Here is a 15,073-nt window from a genome sequence, read left to right as displayed (position 1 = left end):
GGGGGGGGGTGTACTGAGCTGCACAACAGGTACCAGGGCTGAAGCTGGGTGGGGGGGACACAACAGTCCTGGGACATAACAACAGTTACTTACTATAATTTATCATGTCTTCAGTCTGTAGTAGGGGTGGGTACCGGTATAGAAAATTCAGGTCCAGGTCCGGATCAGGTTCAGAGGATCAGGTCCAGGTCCGGACCTGAAACCGGACCTGATTATAATCAAATCAATCTTTATTGCGCAACAGTTGCAACAGGTACAATGTATGGCAAGTATAGACAAGAATAACAATACTAAAATCTACTTCTAAATGACTAACTCTAGACGCTACGCTGTAATTGTGTACTATGAGTTACACAATATATATGGGACATGGATACAGTATTAACATCCATTCGAAGTGTCAGAGATGATATGGTTTCTTTTCTGGAGAGCGGAAGATATGAATTGGCCTATATATAAGGATATTGGTTCAGGACATGACATAAGTAAATTAAAAGTATCTGAGCTTGTTCTAGGTAAAGTAAGGTTTGAGTTACGTGAGATCATGTTCATAAGTGTCAGCCTTTCTTCAGTGTACGTGGGACAAAATAATAAGAAGTGAAATTCGTCTTCAACATTGTGTTTACATGTAGGACAGCGTCTCTGAGTGGCTGGTACATTCTTATGACGACCTTTTTCTATTTCTAAACAATGTGCACTGATTCGCAGTTTGGTTATGTTAGCAACAAAAGATTTGTTTTGGATTGATGAGAGGTACTTCTCAAAAGTGAAGTCGGTTTTGAATTTAATATAGGTTTGTAGTTTACTGTAATTTCTTATGTTTTGCCTCCAGCCAGAAACAAACGTGTCTTGCAGTCGTTGTTTGAACACCTTTCCAAAATGCTTGGCGTCAACTGTTGGGTTTAGCCAAATATTTTGGAAACCGTGTCTACATAGCATATCTTGTATATGTATTACCCAGTCCTGTTCTTGTTCTACAGCGATATCATAGGCTTTTTTAACAATTCTATCATTAGGCAGGTGGTGCAGTCTGAGCCAGTATTTGATGAGCTGAGTTTGGGTGTCAATATATAACGGAAACGCTCCTAGTTCTCCCCTTACGGCGGCGGTGACGGAGCTTCTAGGGACACGGAGAATTATTTTGTAGAAATTCAAGAGAACTTGTTCTAGGTCAGGGTTTTCGTATGACAGTGTAGGTTGCTCTATATATACATTTTGGTTTCTTAATGTTTCCGAGTTATGTACAATGTTTAGTTTGTCACTGTATTTTTTTAAACGGACGAGTATAGGGCGGCTAGAATGAGGTTCAGATTTCTTTCCGATACGATTTGTTTTGAGAATATTTACTTGTGGTCCTAGTATTGGGGATAAAATGTTAGATAATATATTTCGTATATTTTCGTTTGGAGATTCTTCTATTCCTTTCATGATCAGGTCCCTACATTGTATATTTGGGCCTAAAACTTCTCCACAGTAGAGTAGGATTGGTTTTACTATAGTATCAAACAGGTCTAATGCAAGAGAGATGGATGGGTTGTGATTTGTTGATAGAAATGACTTAAGTTTGAAGGAGGCTCGGAGGGCTTTAGTTCTGAGTTGTTTATTGGCTCGTTTAAACGTTCCTGATGGGGTTATGTCTACTCCTAGATATGTGTAGGAGGATGTAATATCTATTACATGGCCCTGTGACTGGAAAGGAGAGCGCCGATTTTTATTTGTTTGTCCATTTTTGAGAAGATCATTATTTGGTTTATCTCTATTGATCGTCAGTTGCCATGTTGAGCAAAAGTTATCTAATCTTTTTAAACATTCTTTAAGGCCATTTTCTGATTTAGATAAGAGCACGAGATCATCTGCCCAGAAAAGGCTGTTGATGGGAGTGTCCTTTAAAATACAGGGTCGCAAAGTGGTGAATTTAGTAAGCATGGAAGGTCGTTAACGTATAAATTAAAAAGAAGCGGGCTTAAATTGCACCCTTGTCGAACGCCGCATGTGGACTTGAAGTATGTTGACAGACCGTTTGATGTTTTAACGCAGTATTCTATGTTTGAGTACATTGTTTGTATGATTTTATAGAAATTCCCCCCTATACCCGATGATAACAACTTGTAAAATAACCCATTTCGCCATACAGAATCGAAGGCTTTCTTGAAGTCAACAAAACATGCATACAATTTCCCCCCCGGATTGGATATTTGTTGATCAATTAGAGTTTTGAGCACAAAGACATTGTCACTTGTGCGGAAGTTTGGGCAAAAGCCAGACTGAAATGGAGATAATATGTTGTTCTCTTCCAGAAATCGTTGAAGTCGTTTATTAAGCACGAATGTAAACAATTTACCGACGCAGCTAGAGATGGCAATCCCTCTATAATTGGACGGATTGGTTGGGTTACCACTTTTAAATATCGGAACTAAGATGCTCTGACTCCACTGACGGGGAAAGTTTCCTGATTGAAGGGTAGTGTTTAAAAGTTTCTTTAACGGTTGTAGGAGTTGTTTATCGCCATGTTTTAACATTTCATTTATAATTGAATCAGTGCCACATGATTTATTAGCTTTTAGGTTGCGAAGACCTTCTAAAATTTCTCCTTCTGAGATAACAAAGTCCAATGGGTCTTCTGCTGTGTTTTCAATAGTGTTAAGGATGTCGTTTATGCATTTCTTATAGCCTGCATTCGATGTTATACTATTTGTATGTATGTTAGGCCATTCTTGACCTGCATGTTCAATAAAGTCTTTATTTGGCTTATCATTATCTACAATATCATTTAAAGTTTTGAAGTGAGTCCTCCACTCTTCAGGATTTATAGCATTATCTTCCCTCTGTTTATCACTGTCCTCCTGTTTTTGTAATCTAATTTCCCTCCAGAATTTTTGCGGATTTTCCTTGCTAAGTTTTCTAAGATTGTTCCATTGTTTTCTTTGAAAAGTCTTTTCTGTTTTGATTTTCTTTTTATATAACTTCAGATTGCAATAATATGCGTGGCGAACATCAAGCTTCCATGGATACTTAGAAAACTGGGCGGCTAACTGCTTAACTTTGTGTTTGAGAGAGGCGCATGAGGGGTTGAACCAAGGTTTGTTTGTCTTATTCTTTTTCCTTCTCTTGCTATTGTTATGGACAATTTTGCGGAGAGATTTATCGGCTACCTCAGTGATTATATCAGTAAATTCCTTCACCGCTGAGTCTGCAGAACAGAAGGACTTACTGGTAAAGTTTCGCAAATTCTGCAATATCGCAGGGTCTTGTAAAGTCGCTATGAATTTGGTTTTGGAGTTTTCATCCCAAATATACTTTTTTGGTAATGGATGACTTGGGGCTTTAGCTTGTCTTTTATATGGAGAATAGTTGGTTGAGATTGAGCATTCTATTAAACAGTGATCAGAAAAAATAGAAATGTCGTTTACTTTAAAATACTGGACTTTTGTGATGAGCTCCGAACTAACAATACAGTAGTCAACTAAACTTGAGCCGTTGTATTTGTGGCAAGTGAGCTTTCCAGTTGAATCTCCTGGCACTCGGCCGTTTACGATAGTGAGGTCAGCTGCTGAACAGAGCTCTATAAGTTGGTTGCCATATTTGTTAACACCGTTGTCACAACTCGCCCTGTGTCGGATATCGTTTTTGAAGTCTATCAGATTGTGGTTGAGACAATCGTCTTGGATTATGATCTCTTGTAAAGAAGCTGTTCTAGCGTTTAGGTCGCCTAGCAGCATAATATTTCCTTGGTTGGATAATCTACTAATATCGTCATGTAAAATTTCAAAGAGCTGATTGTTGTTTGTTTCGAAAGTTGTTGAATATTCAGGAGAGAAGTAAACGCCTCCGACGAAAAGGTCCCGTTCTAGGTTGTACAGTAGTATAACGTATTTTGGCAAGCGAGACATAATTTCTTGGTGTACACGACACGGCCGTGCATGAGGCCGCTTTTCCCGATGAATAATACGGCTGAAATGCCAGCACATCCACAAATAATTTGATCAAATACTTAATTGCTGCGATCTAAAATGTTACAGGGTTCTCTTAGCGGGGGTTGTTTATTGTTTTGATTGGTAAAACGCAGGGTAAAATACGCTAAAAATTTAGTCCACACTTCCGGGTTAAAGTGACGACAAAATCACGTCGAAAACGCTAAAAATCCGCATAGAAGCATATATTTTCCCCAAAGATTCTTGAAACTATGCATTTCTTCACTAGAATATCGATGTGTGGTTGTGGAAAATAGCATTTTAGCGCCGATATCGAACAAAGAAAAGTTGTTTACACGCGCGTCGGCTCGCTCAAGTCTGCCGCTTACGCTGCCAGCAGCGGGCGCAACAACCAATCAGAGATGCGAAATGCCGACACGTGACGCGGGATTGCGTCACAGTCTGAACAATGGGGGAGGGCTCGCCGTGCACGAAATATTTTTGCGTCAATATTCAGCGCTGTGTTTCAAGAGATTAATACCGGGAAACAATTTTTTTCTTGTCTTGAACGCATAAACATGGATTTAGGCTAATCTAGTATGATTCAGGGTTGTTTTTTTTACCTGCCATGGCCAGATTATCTAAAGATGTGTGCATTGTGTGTACAATCTACAGAAATGTACATCAGGTCCGGTCATCCGGTTTTCACGTTTCGGTTTTTTGGACTCGGTTCTTGAATGTTGTTCCGGTCCAAACCGGTCCGACTGAACCGGTACCCACCCCTAGTCTGTAGCATGTGTGTGTGTGTAACGTGTGTGTAAGGTGTGTGTAAGGTGTGTGTGTGTGTGTGTGTGTGTGTGTACTGAGCAGCACAACATGAAAGTTCATCTGCGTTGGTACAAGTCATTATGAAACACGTTTAAACTGCAATTTCCCTGGTACCCAAATTTTTTAATGACACGTACAACTCCAGTCTTTGTCAAGGAATGAGCAATCCACCGCTTCCGTGACGTCACGCAGATAACACACGTGACTCCATGAGCAGGAGATCATAGGTTGTGGAAAGTCCGCTGTCCCTGATAAGCCGTGATTGTAGTGCGCATGCCCTGATGTAGATGGCCTCTTTAACCCCTTATCAAAATACAGTTACAACTTACAATTTTTATCTCGGCCGCCTGAGCGGCCGAGGTATTGTGCTCAAAAATAGGTACCTTGGATGACTGGATAAATCTTGATTTCGACCGTGAAAACCAATGAAACCAATTACTCTGCATGTATACTTTACTTTGTGGTGTCGACCTACCGGATGATAGTGTTGTTATTCTTATACAACGAAGTTGCTAAAAAAGAGGAAATGCTGTTTACCACAAAACCATTGTTTTATATCATAGTATGCATTTAATGTTCTAGAATTTCGCTAATAGCTGCTGTAATTGGACCAATAAATCAATGACATAAATTATGTTCATTAGCTTGCATATTTGCCTAAGTCGCAAGATGTCGCTTTTGATTGGTGAATAAATCCCATGGGCTTTACGGAACCATGTAAAACGACAGGTAAGGCATGCACACACATAGTATGCATTAAATGTTATAAAGATTTGGTAATAACTGCTGCAATTGCACCAATAAACCAAGTTAAAAAATTACGTTTTAATATTACTAGTACCTTGAGACATGTTATGGAAGTGCACTATATTCCTCGGTCGCAAGATGTCGCTTTTGATTAGTGGCCTGAATGGAATTTCCCATATCGCAGACCCCGGATGTAACGCATGAGGCTGGTAAGGGCATTCTTAGTAAAAATAGCAAAATATCAGGAATTATAAGGGTATTAGGCATAGAGCCATAGGATAAAAATAGAGCTAAAGATACTACGGGCAAGGGCAATCAATTACATTGTGTTTTATTCGTGCTGTTGAACAGATTTAAACAGAGTTACGTTATCGCCCCCCTCCCCCCCGTAAAAATTTATGAATATTTTCGTACAACCTTACAATATGTTAGTGCATGGCAGGCTAAGTTTCTTGCTTTAATGCCAGGAGGTGCTCGTCAATTTTTAATGTCTTCTCTGCAGTGTCCCTGTCGTATTGTATTTAGTTTGATTCGTTCCATTATTTCTGAGAAATTGTAACTTTCAGTGCGGGGGGGGGGGGCATGCACGTTCTATATACACTCCACTTGATTTTCGTATTAAACTGGGTTTCCATTAGCTACTGTATTGAACGAATAACTCAGTGCTTTCAAACAATCTAAATTTTCCAGATTTCGAAGCTAATTTGCAATTGTATAAGGTAAATTTTCCCACCAAATAGCATAAATGAATCTCTATGTTTGAAAAATTTTGAAGACTTGCCATGTGCTAATAGCAAGAAGTATTCAATATGCATGTTCAATTGGATGCTATACTGATCAAGAAATTATTTTTCTTCTCTTCCAGATGTGTCTTGGATTGCCCTGTTCTACACCAGACATACCAGAGCCATATTGAAGCCAAACTATATATACATAATTGCACTTATTATCAATAAAACCACTGCCAGTACAGTGTACTCTTGCACTCTTTGTAACCACTGCTATCGTGCACTGTGCTCTTGCACACATTGTAACCACTGCCATCGTGCAGACCAAACTCTGCCATCGTGCAGACCAAACCCTGCCATCGTGCAGACCAAACCCTGCCATCGTGCAGACCAAACTCTGCCATCGTGCAGACCAAACCCTGCCATCGTGCAGACCAAACCCTGCCATCGTGCAGACCAATCATTGCCACCGTGCAGACCAAACCCTGCCACCGTGCAGACCAAACTCTGCCATCGTGCAGACCAAACCCTGCCATCGTGCAGACCAATCATTGCCACCGTGCATACCAAACCCTGCCATCGTGCAGACCAAACCCTGCCACCGTGCAGACCAAACTCTGCCATCGTGCAGACCAAACCCTGCCATCGTGCAGACCAAACCCTGCCACCGTGCAGACCAAACCCTGCCATCGTGCAGACCAAACCCTGCCATCGTGCAGACCAATCATTGCCACCGTGCAGACCAAACCCTGCCATCGTGCATACCAAACCCTGCCATCGTGCAGACCAATCATTGCCACCGTGCAGACTGTGCTCTTACACTCATTACAAATAAACTCACCGGGACACTGCCATGGGCAGCGGCCGAGATAAACTTTTTTCAAAAGTCTTGTTTTTTCTCTGATATAAACTAAAAGGACTAACCTGATTCACAGGATTAAACTAAACTAAAGTCAGATAGGCTATTTACATCAGGGCCGATATCCTATTAGCTTAACTGTGTTAATGATTAATGATTAGATTATACCAACAATCACAACATGTGAATGGACATTTCCTGTACAGCTGTAGTTAAATATTTAGAAAATTGAATTAAAGGTAACATAAACCAGTCCTATCTCCAAATTTGTATTTTGGCACTAGTTAAAGATTTCATAATATTTTCTTGATACAAATAAACATGCCAAAAGCAGCTGAGCAGTTTTTGAACCTTTGAACTGTTGGGGTTGACTAAAACAAACATCACTTAGTCTAGCTAGTACTGTAATCTGGGTTTGTGTTGGAATGTGACTGCCACGTAAGCAGGAAGCAAAATCATGGGCTCTGCACCGTCAAGTTTGAAGAGAGAAGTTCATGAAGAACTGTCCTGCAGCATCTGCCTGGAGCTGTTCACCAGGCCCAAGGTGCTGCCCTGTCAGCACACCTTCTGTCAGGACTGTCTGAGGGACCATGCAGAGGTTCGGACACCCTTCCAGTGCCCAATCTGTCGTTGTCAGGTCAGGCTGCCACCCCAGGGGGTCGCAGGTTTGCCAGACAATCTCATGGCCGCAAATATGTGTGAGAAAGTCCGGAAACAAGAAACCCTGCTAGAGGAAACAGAGAAGCAACCCCAGTCTGGAAACAGGTGCAGTTTTCACCCCTCAGAGGAAGTCAAGCTCTACTGTAAACAGTGTAACTTGCCAGTTTGTAGTGAGTGTTGTGAAGAAAGCCATGATGGACATCCGACCACAGGCCTCAAAAAAGCTGCACAGGAAAGGAGATCTACAGTCCAGGCCTTGATCCATGAGGGGAGGAACATTCTGGAAAGTTTTAATAGTTTCATGTGCAGTCTCAAAGAGACAGAGAAAACCCTGAATGAACAGAAACAGCAGAGAGAAAACAGCATCATTCAGGCTTACAACCAAATGGTACAGAAACTCACAGACAGAAAAGATCAACTTTTGTCTGAGTCAGGAGAAAATCACACAAAAAACTTGGACAGAATACAGACTGAAAGGGACCGAGTGTCAGCAGATGTCAATGAACTGTCTGCTGCCTGTGATCGAGCAGAACAAGAACTGCAGCAGGGAGGGGTCAAGTTTCTCAGTCAGCAAACCGCTCTGACAGAGGCGGTAGGAAAGTACAGAGGAAAAGCAGCACCAACTCCTGTACAAACCCAGCCTGCTGTCTTTCAGCCCACAGACACCCCCGTGCCAGTATTGGGACATGTGACGGTCCAGTCTTTCCCATCTGCACCTATCCCAGCAGCACCTGCAGCAAGGGGCACAGGTCATCACCATGGTAACCAAAGACAAGGGGAGCGTCAGAAGGTGACATTTGGTGGAGGGGGATCAGGACCAGGACAGTTCAATGGTCCATTTGGCGTTACAGTGTCAGATGAAGGGGAGATTTTTGTAGCAGACAGGGGGAACCAGAGAATCCAAATCTTCACCCTGCAGGGAACGTTTGTCCGACAGTTCCCAACAGTCGTGTCAGGTGAACAGGAGATGTACCCCCAAGATGTAGCAATGGACGGGGAGGGGAACCTGTGGGTGGTGGGGAGGACAGGGAACCTGTGGGTGGTGGGGAGGACAGACTCTGCTGACTTTGCTGTGCAGTACAACAAACAGGGCAGGGTGCTGAGGAAGTTTGACCTACAGAAGACAGGGTGGATGAGAGAAGTTGCTGTGGACACCAGGAGGAACCACATCCTCACCACACAAACCACAGGAGACAGTGACAACCCACATGGTGAAGTTTTGGTGTTCAGGCCAGATGGAACACTTGTGAGAACTGTGGGTCAGCAGCAGGGGATGGAGTGGCCACGGTACATCACTGTGGACGGGGAAGGGAACATTCTTGTGTCAGACAGGCGCAATCACTGTGTCTTTGTGTACAAAGAGGACGGACAGTTTCTGTTCAAGTTTGGAGGTTGGGGAAGTGGTGAAGGTCAGCTGGACTATCCCGAAGGCATCTGTACAGACAGGGCAGGGAACATCATCGTGGCAGACATGGACAACAGCCGTGTGGAGATGTTTGACAAGACAGGAAAATTCCTCAAACACATCGCTACAGACATGCCTGAGCCATGGGCTGTTGCCATGGCAACACAGGGACAGCTGGTAGTGACTAGTTGGACCAACAAAGTCTCCATACTTCACAACTTCTGAACCTAAGTTGTACTAAAGCTAAGCAAAAAAAAACTAGACAAAATTTGTTGACAATATGTTAATTACAGGATCTGTTGCCATGACAATATAGAAATAACTAACTGGTGGTATCAATGGTGTAACAAAAATTAGGTTAACAATAAAGTAAAAAATTGGGAACCTAACACAAGGGATTCAAAAGTACTAGAATGAGAGTGTATACTTTGAGTGTACATGTTGTTTCCCTCCCTCTAGTGACTTGTTTAGGAGATACAAGTTGTTTGATAATCTTAGTCTCAAACCCAACACAGGGAATGTGTACTAGTTTGTTTTTTCTCAAAAACTCTCACTCACTCACTCAGCTCCGCATGCCCCTCCTGGGGGCGTAGCTAGGTGAGAAAAATTCTAGGTGAGAAACTCTAGGTGAGAAAAATTTAATTCAATAATTGTTACAGTATTGGATCTAAAGTTTGAACTTAAAACATGTACCAACACAGACGAACTTTCATGATAGTACATGTAATATATGAAATTCATTGAAAATATAAAAAAATATCACACAGATCATACAAATCTTCTCTTTTGCCAGATTTGCTAAGTGAAAAATTTACAAAGAATTGTCCAACAAAACAAAACAAGAACATAGGTTATTGTTGCCTTACCTTGTATAGTTCAGTCATGATCCTCTGTATGTTGTCCACAACACAGTCTTTAGGGTGGACATAGAAACAGTCCGGACTCTCGAAGTGGGACACAAACACTTGCAGCTTTGTCCTGAAAAAGGAAACATGAGAACTCAAACGCTGTATTTTCAACATGACAATAGGAAGGTAAAATCCCAATGTAAAACCAGGAAATTTATTGAACAGCTAGAATCAAACTGATTGTCTGAGAGACATAGAAACAAGATAGAGCCCTACTTTCTTATTGCCTAATGCTAAATCTTAAACTACAACACTTCACCCATTTACCTAAATAGCTTTGTGACAGTAACAAAGCACAGACATGCACACAAAGAAACACACAAGCAAAGCCATAACGCTACTTCCGTCCCGTGATGAAGTCTTACACAACCACGTTGCTAGAACGTACTGCACCTGCAGAATTTTGCCTGTTGCAGCTTGCATCTTTTCCAACATAACATTTTGAAACTACAGACGGGATGTTAACGATGCATGCGCAAATACAACCTTCTATGAGATGTTCTGCCGAAGTGCTGTGCGCAATACATTACAGGTTTCGCGCAGGCGCAGTATGTTCTGTAGACGAGCAAGTCTTACCCTACAGCAGGCAGTTCAGCAGGCCGGATGACCACATTTACTACAGACTTCAGGGAACTCTGCTGTTCGGGTTCCTCTTCTTCTTCTTCTTCCTGGAGAAAATTCAAATAAAGAGAAACGAAATGGGTCCTTCATTCTAACTTAAAATCTTAGGAAATTTGTGTAAACATTTACTAACATGGCCATGTAGTTTTTTGTCAAGATATAACGTATACATTGTTCCCACTCGTATCAATGCAGAGTAATGTCCTTCCAACTGGGAGTGGTTCAAACCTTACAGTCTAGTCTCAGGTTTGACATCTTTAAGAGATAATAGTCACCTGTTATGTCAACCCTTCCACGAATGCGGCAAATCTAAATAGACAGATCAAATAAATGCATTCTACAAAAACTGTTCTGCTCATCTTTGGTAAGTTTGAACCCTCTATATACGGTGTTACTCAATGCAAGGCCTCGAATTCTATGCATCTAGGTTAGCCTGTTGTTAAGAACACTAACATTGTAAATGTACAGTTCCTATAATGAAGTACAAGTACAGTTGCTACAAAAATTATTTCACAATAGACTGTACCTTGCCATGTCCCTGAATGGTAATACTCATGGTCTTTGTGTGCTGGAACTTGTTCATCATCTTTGTGAGAAACTGGTTGGGTTGGTGGTCCCCGTTTGAGTTCTGTGTGGGTTTGGGGGGATCTTGTCTCGTTGGTGTGTCTTCTGCTGGCTCTTGTACCGGGAAGTAGATGATTGGACCATTGGAACTGTAGGGAAAGATCATACACATCCGTGAATTATTATAGTTTCATCAGGTTCTTATGTCACTGAGTAAAGAGACTCTTCTGGGAATGAATCTATAGCAGTGTCACCTGTGCTGCAGTGCAATGTGAACCAGTCAGAATTACCCTGAGGGAGGTGACAGACGGTCACCAAAATGTCGGCTGAATAAAAGACTTGGTCGTGTAAAAAGAGTCTCTTTACTCAGGATTGTACAAACGTTGAGATGCAAGCCATAAAATACAATGTTTTTCCTTGGTTGTTTGGCATTCTCAAAATCAAATAAACATGTAGCAAGAGAACAAGAAAAAAACAAATAACTGAGGAGAAAACATGGCTATGTCAGTAAGTGAAGCTTTTGTTGTGCTTATTCTCATTTTTACTACTTTCTTTGACTAAATGCAAATAATACAAACAAGTCCATCTGACCTGTCAGTCCTGACAATATCCGGCCAGAACTGGAGTTTGTCCTTGGCGTAGCTGGGGAACTCCTCCTTGAACCTGGCCTTGAACTCAGCTGGCAGTCTGGCCGCCCAGATGCCCTTCGGACGGTTCTTAAACAGCTGCAGGAAGAATAGTTCAAGTTCAGGGTCAGTACTTGGTAGTAAAGATATACAGTATATCATAGCCATCTGTGTTGGTATACTTCATTATAAGGAAAAGGGTAAACATTATGTTGAACACTAAGTAAATTGGGACTTTTGGGGAATTTTGGCTAACTCCGTCATCCTTGTTCAAGGAATGGACCCTTAGCCTTTTCGTCATATTTGTCACTTTAAGTTATACACAAATTAATCTTACATATAAGATATAGATTAGAAATTCAGGTAAAAAATATATCAGGTAACTAGATGATTTCTCTGAAAAGAGTCAGATGCTTCAGCTAGCTCTTTTGCCCTTCGGACGGTTCTTAGAAAGCTGCAGGAAGAACAGTTCAACTTTAAGTTCATTACTTCGTAAGGAAGATATACAGGAGTAAATATAACTTTCAGTTCAAATGAAAGCTCATATGTGTTGGTAGAATCCATAGTTGTAAAGTTCAAGCTTTGTTCCAACACAAGAAGGGAGCTCACCATAGATTTTCGGCCATGAACTAATCTTACACATTAGATGAAGAAATCCAGGTACAAAATACCTTTCTGCACAAATTCCCTAGTGTCAATGAGGAAAGGTAGTGGATGCTACCGGAAATGTCTGACCGTTTCCAAAATAATATCCAGATGCTTGAGTAACTGTTTTAGGCGCATCTTATTATTACCTGGATGTCTAACCTTCACCAACATATCTTTCAATGTTAAATCAAGAAGCAACAAATTAACAAAGTGTGGCCAAAGAAAAGTTATTCCTGTACCTGTCTGATCATCCTGGCGAGTTCCTCCTCCCCTTTACTCCTGGGCAGAGGTTTAGCTGGGACTGGGGCAGGCTGGGATTTCTGTGGAGCTTTCTGTGTCACTTCTGCTGAAGGCTTCCTAGTCTCTGGATCTGTGTCAACACAAAACAAACTGTAATGTCTACATACAAAGCAGTTTAATATAGAATAGTAACCGCTTTCTGCAAAAGGACTGCCTTACGTCTTGGTTAGGCAGCAGAGAAATGGCTCAACTTAAATCATTTTTCACACTGACTTGAGCAGTAAGAATCCTGTCTATAGTGACCAGCTGTCTAAAGTGATCAATTTTAACTTCCTTAAGTTGATAGTATGGACAGGATAGACTGAAGTCACATTGTTAGTGACAACCTAGCTACTAAGTATCTTATGCCTGCTCAGAAGAGAACAAGAAATAGTCATGCCTTCAAGTACCAGAGTTATCAAACAAGGATTGAGGTGTTCAAAAATTCATTCTTTCCTAGAACTATCGCAGAGTGGAACTCGCTGTCACCAAGTACAGTAGGGGCATTGTCATTATAGCTTTAAACAATGTCTAGAGTTAGATGTTCAAAGGTTAGGTGTAACAAGTCGTTCGGTGTAATATAGCCAGCTGCCGCCGCGCCGCGTGCCTGTGAAGCCGTTGTGTTACGCCGAAGGGTGGTTATACTGGCTATACAGATACAGAAGCTGGTGTGTTGCACTGAAGGATGGTTATACTGGCTATACAGATACAGAATCTGGTGTGTTACGCCGAAGGGCGGTTATACTGGCTATACAGATACAGAATCTGGTGTGTTGCACTGAAGGATGGTTATACTGGGTATTAGATACAGATAAGACACAAACATGCATAAGCTCCTACCTTTGTCTCCCTGTGAGATGACACCTAAGTGTTCCAGCGCCATTTTAGCTGCCGTCCTTTCTGCGTCCTTTTTACTTCCCATCCCCTCCGTGCATCTGAAAAAGACAAGGCAAAATCCATCAAAATACAATTTTCAAATCCTAGATTGCCAATCAACCATCCTGAATTGTAAAAAGGGTTATTACAGAGACCCTGTGTGATACTGAAGTTCAGATGGGTTCAGAACCTTGCATCAAATATTATCATGGCCCAGGTATAACATGGATATCTTGAACTTTATTCCAGCACAAGGGTTACACAGAGATCAAATTTTCAACAACCATTGTTGCCTTCATCGGGATAATAAATGACCCATCACTTCACAACGTGATCTCGCAAGAGTTACAGTAACAGACACGTGACCTTATTCACACGAGACTTTACTGATACATGATGTCAGCTAAACTATGTTTGATCCACCACTTTAATGGAGTATCAATGGTGACTATCTGATATCAATAAATCATGTGAAGAATGAAGAAGAAGTATGTTGGAATCAGAAATATTTGCAGACTTACTTGAGCACCAGACTGTTGACAGTGACCTGACACATGAAGAGGTTCTCCCTGTTCTGTCCGCACTCCAGTGTAGTGACATACTGGGGCGGAGGGTAGGACAGTTTCTGGCAGTACTCGTTCAATAGACTCTTATGGGACGGCAAGCCTACACCAGAGCCTGGAGGGAAGGAGAGTACAGAATTATTGTTTACTGAAGGAAAACATATTGTTTTTGCTCAGTTTCTTCTTCTTCTCCAAACCAATATGGTCAATGACCTGAACCAGAAGTCTGTAACCATGGTAATTAGTGTTTTTGGTTTACATCATGTTGCAATTTTATAGCAGGAGGGATTTAGACTCCTGTCACATATAAATGTGTTTGAGTAAGAATTAACAGAGCAGACCATATGCAGAGGTAAACATTGTGCATTTGCTTTGCGAATGTTACCTTTCTAGTATTAGAAGAATTTTTGCAGTTATAACTTCCCTAACCTTTAAAGATAGCATATGACATAACAAAAAGGGATCATTATAGTAAACATGTACCAAGAGCAGAAAAGTTGACAAGAGACGCCTGACCTGTAGAGTTGAGAGTTACTGCTGTAGAAGACACATGGTTCACTACAGTCTGAGTTTGTTCTACTTTCTGTTGGAACCTGGGAGGAACCTCAAAACTGTTCTTCCTCTCTCCCTACAGGCAACAAAGAAGAAAATATTTGTTACTGCAACATTTGACAATGTGTAGACACACCGTAACTCTTTCAAAAGAAAGTTATGGCATTTTGAGATTCTAAAATAAATTGAAGACAATAGAAATATGCAGGTACATATTGTTCGTTTATACCATACCCGGGCCGCGATAACGTTCGATAACGGGTTCCGGACCGGGCCGTACTTCACGGTACGGCCCGGT

At 41.4% G+C, this 15,073-nt stretch overlaps 2 protein-coding genes across 2 annotated transcripts in view; one reads left to right on the top strand and one right to left on the bottom strand.

Moving 5' to 3' along the window:
- The window catches only part of LOC109473159 (tudor domain-containing protein 1-like), a 21,872-nt gene extending 8,205 nt beyond the window's left edge, over positions 1-13,667 (bottom strand). The window contains exons 1-6 of the mRNA XM_019773045.1: positions 13,609-13,667; positions 12,745-12,904; positions 11,823-11,956; positions 11,194-11,380; positions 10,623-10,714; positions 10,005-10,116 (exon numbers count right to left, since the gene is read on the bottom strand). Of these exons, the coding sequence (XP_019628604.1) occupies positions 10,005-10,116; positions 10,623-10,714; positions 11,194-11,380; positions 11,823-11,956; positions 12,745-12,904; positions 13,609-13,667 (744 nt within the window). The remainder of the gene's footprint in view (positions 1-10,004; positions 10,117-10,622; positions 10,715-11,193; positions 11,381-11,822; positions 11,957-12,744; positions 12,905-13,608) is intronic.
- LOC109473171 (tripartite motif-containing protein 2-like) lies at positions 7,493-9,363 on the top strand. The gene has a single exon (XM_019773055.1). The coding sequence runs from the start codon at positions 7,531-7,533 to the stop codon at positions 9,361-9,363; it is 1,833 nt and encodes a 610-aa protein (XP_019628614.1). The 5' UTR covers positions 7,493-7,530.
- Positions 13,668-15,073: the final 1,406 nt, after the last annotated feature.

Source organism: Branchiostoma belcheri, unplaced genomic scaffold (genome assembly GCF_001625305.1).
Source record: "Branchiostoma belcheri isolate BF01 breed outbred unplaced genomic scaffold, Haploidv18h27 scaffold290, whole genome shotgun sequence".
Taxonomy (NCBI): domain Eukaryota; kingdom Metazoa; phylum Chordata; class Leptocardii; order Amphioxiformes; family Branchiostomatidae; genus Branchiostoma; species Branchiostoma belcheri.
This window is presented reverse-complemented; position numbering and strand designations above follow the sequence as displayed.

What these genes read in the sequence shown, in the direction of transcription:
- LOC109473171 (XM_019773055.1), top strand. Translation starts at nt 7,531, where the DNA reads ATGGGCTCTGCACCGTCAAGTTTGAAGAGAGAAGTTCATGAAGAACTG.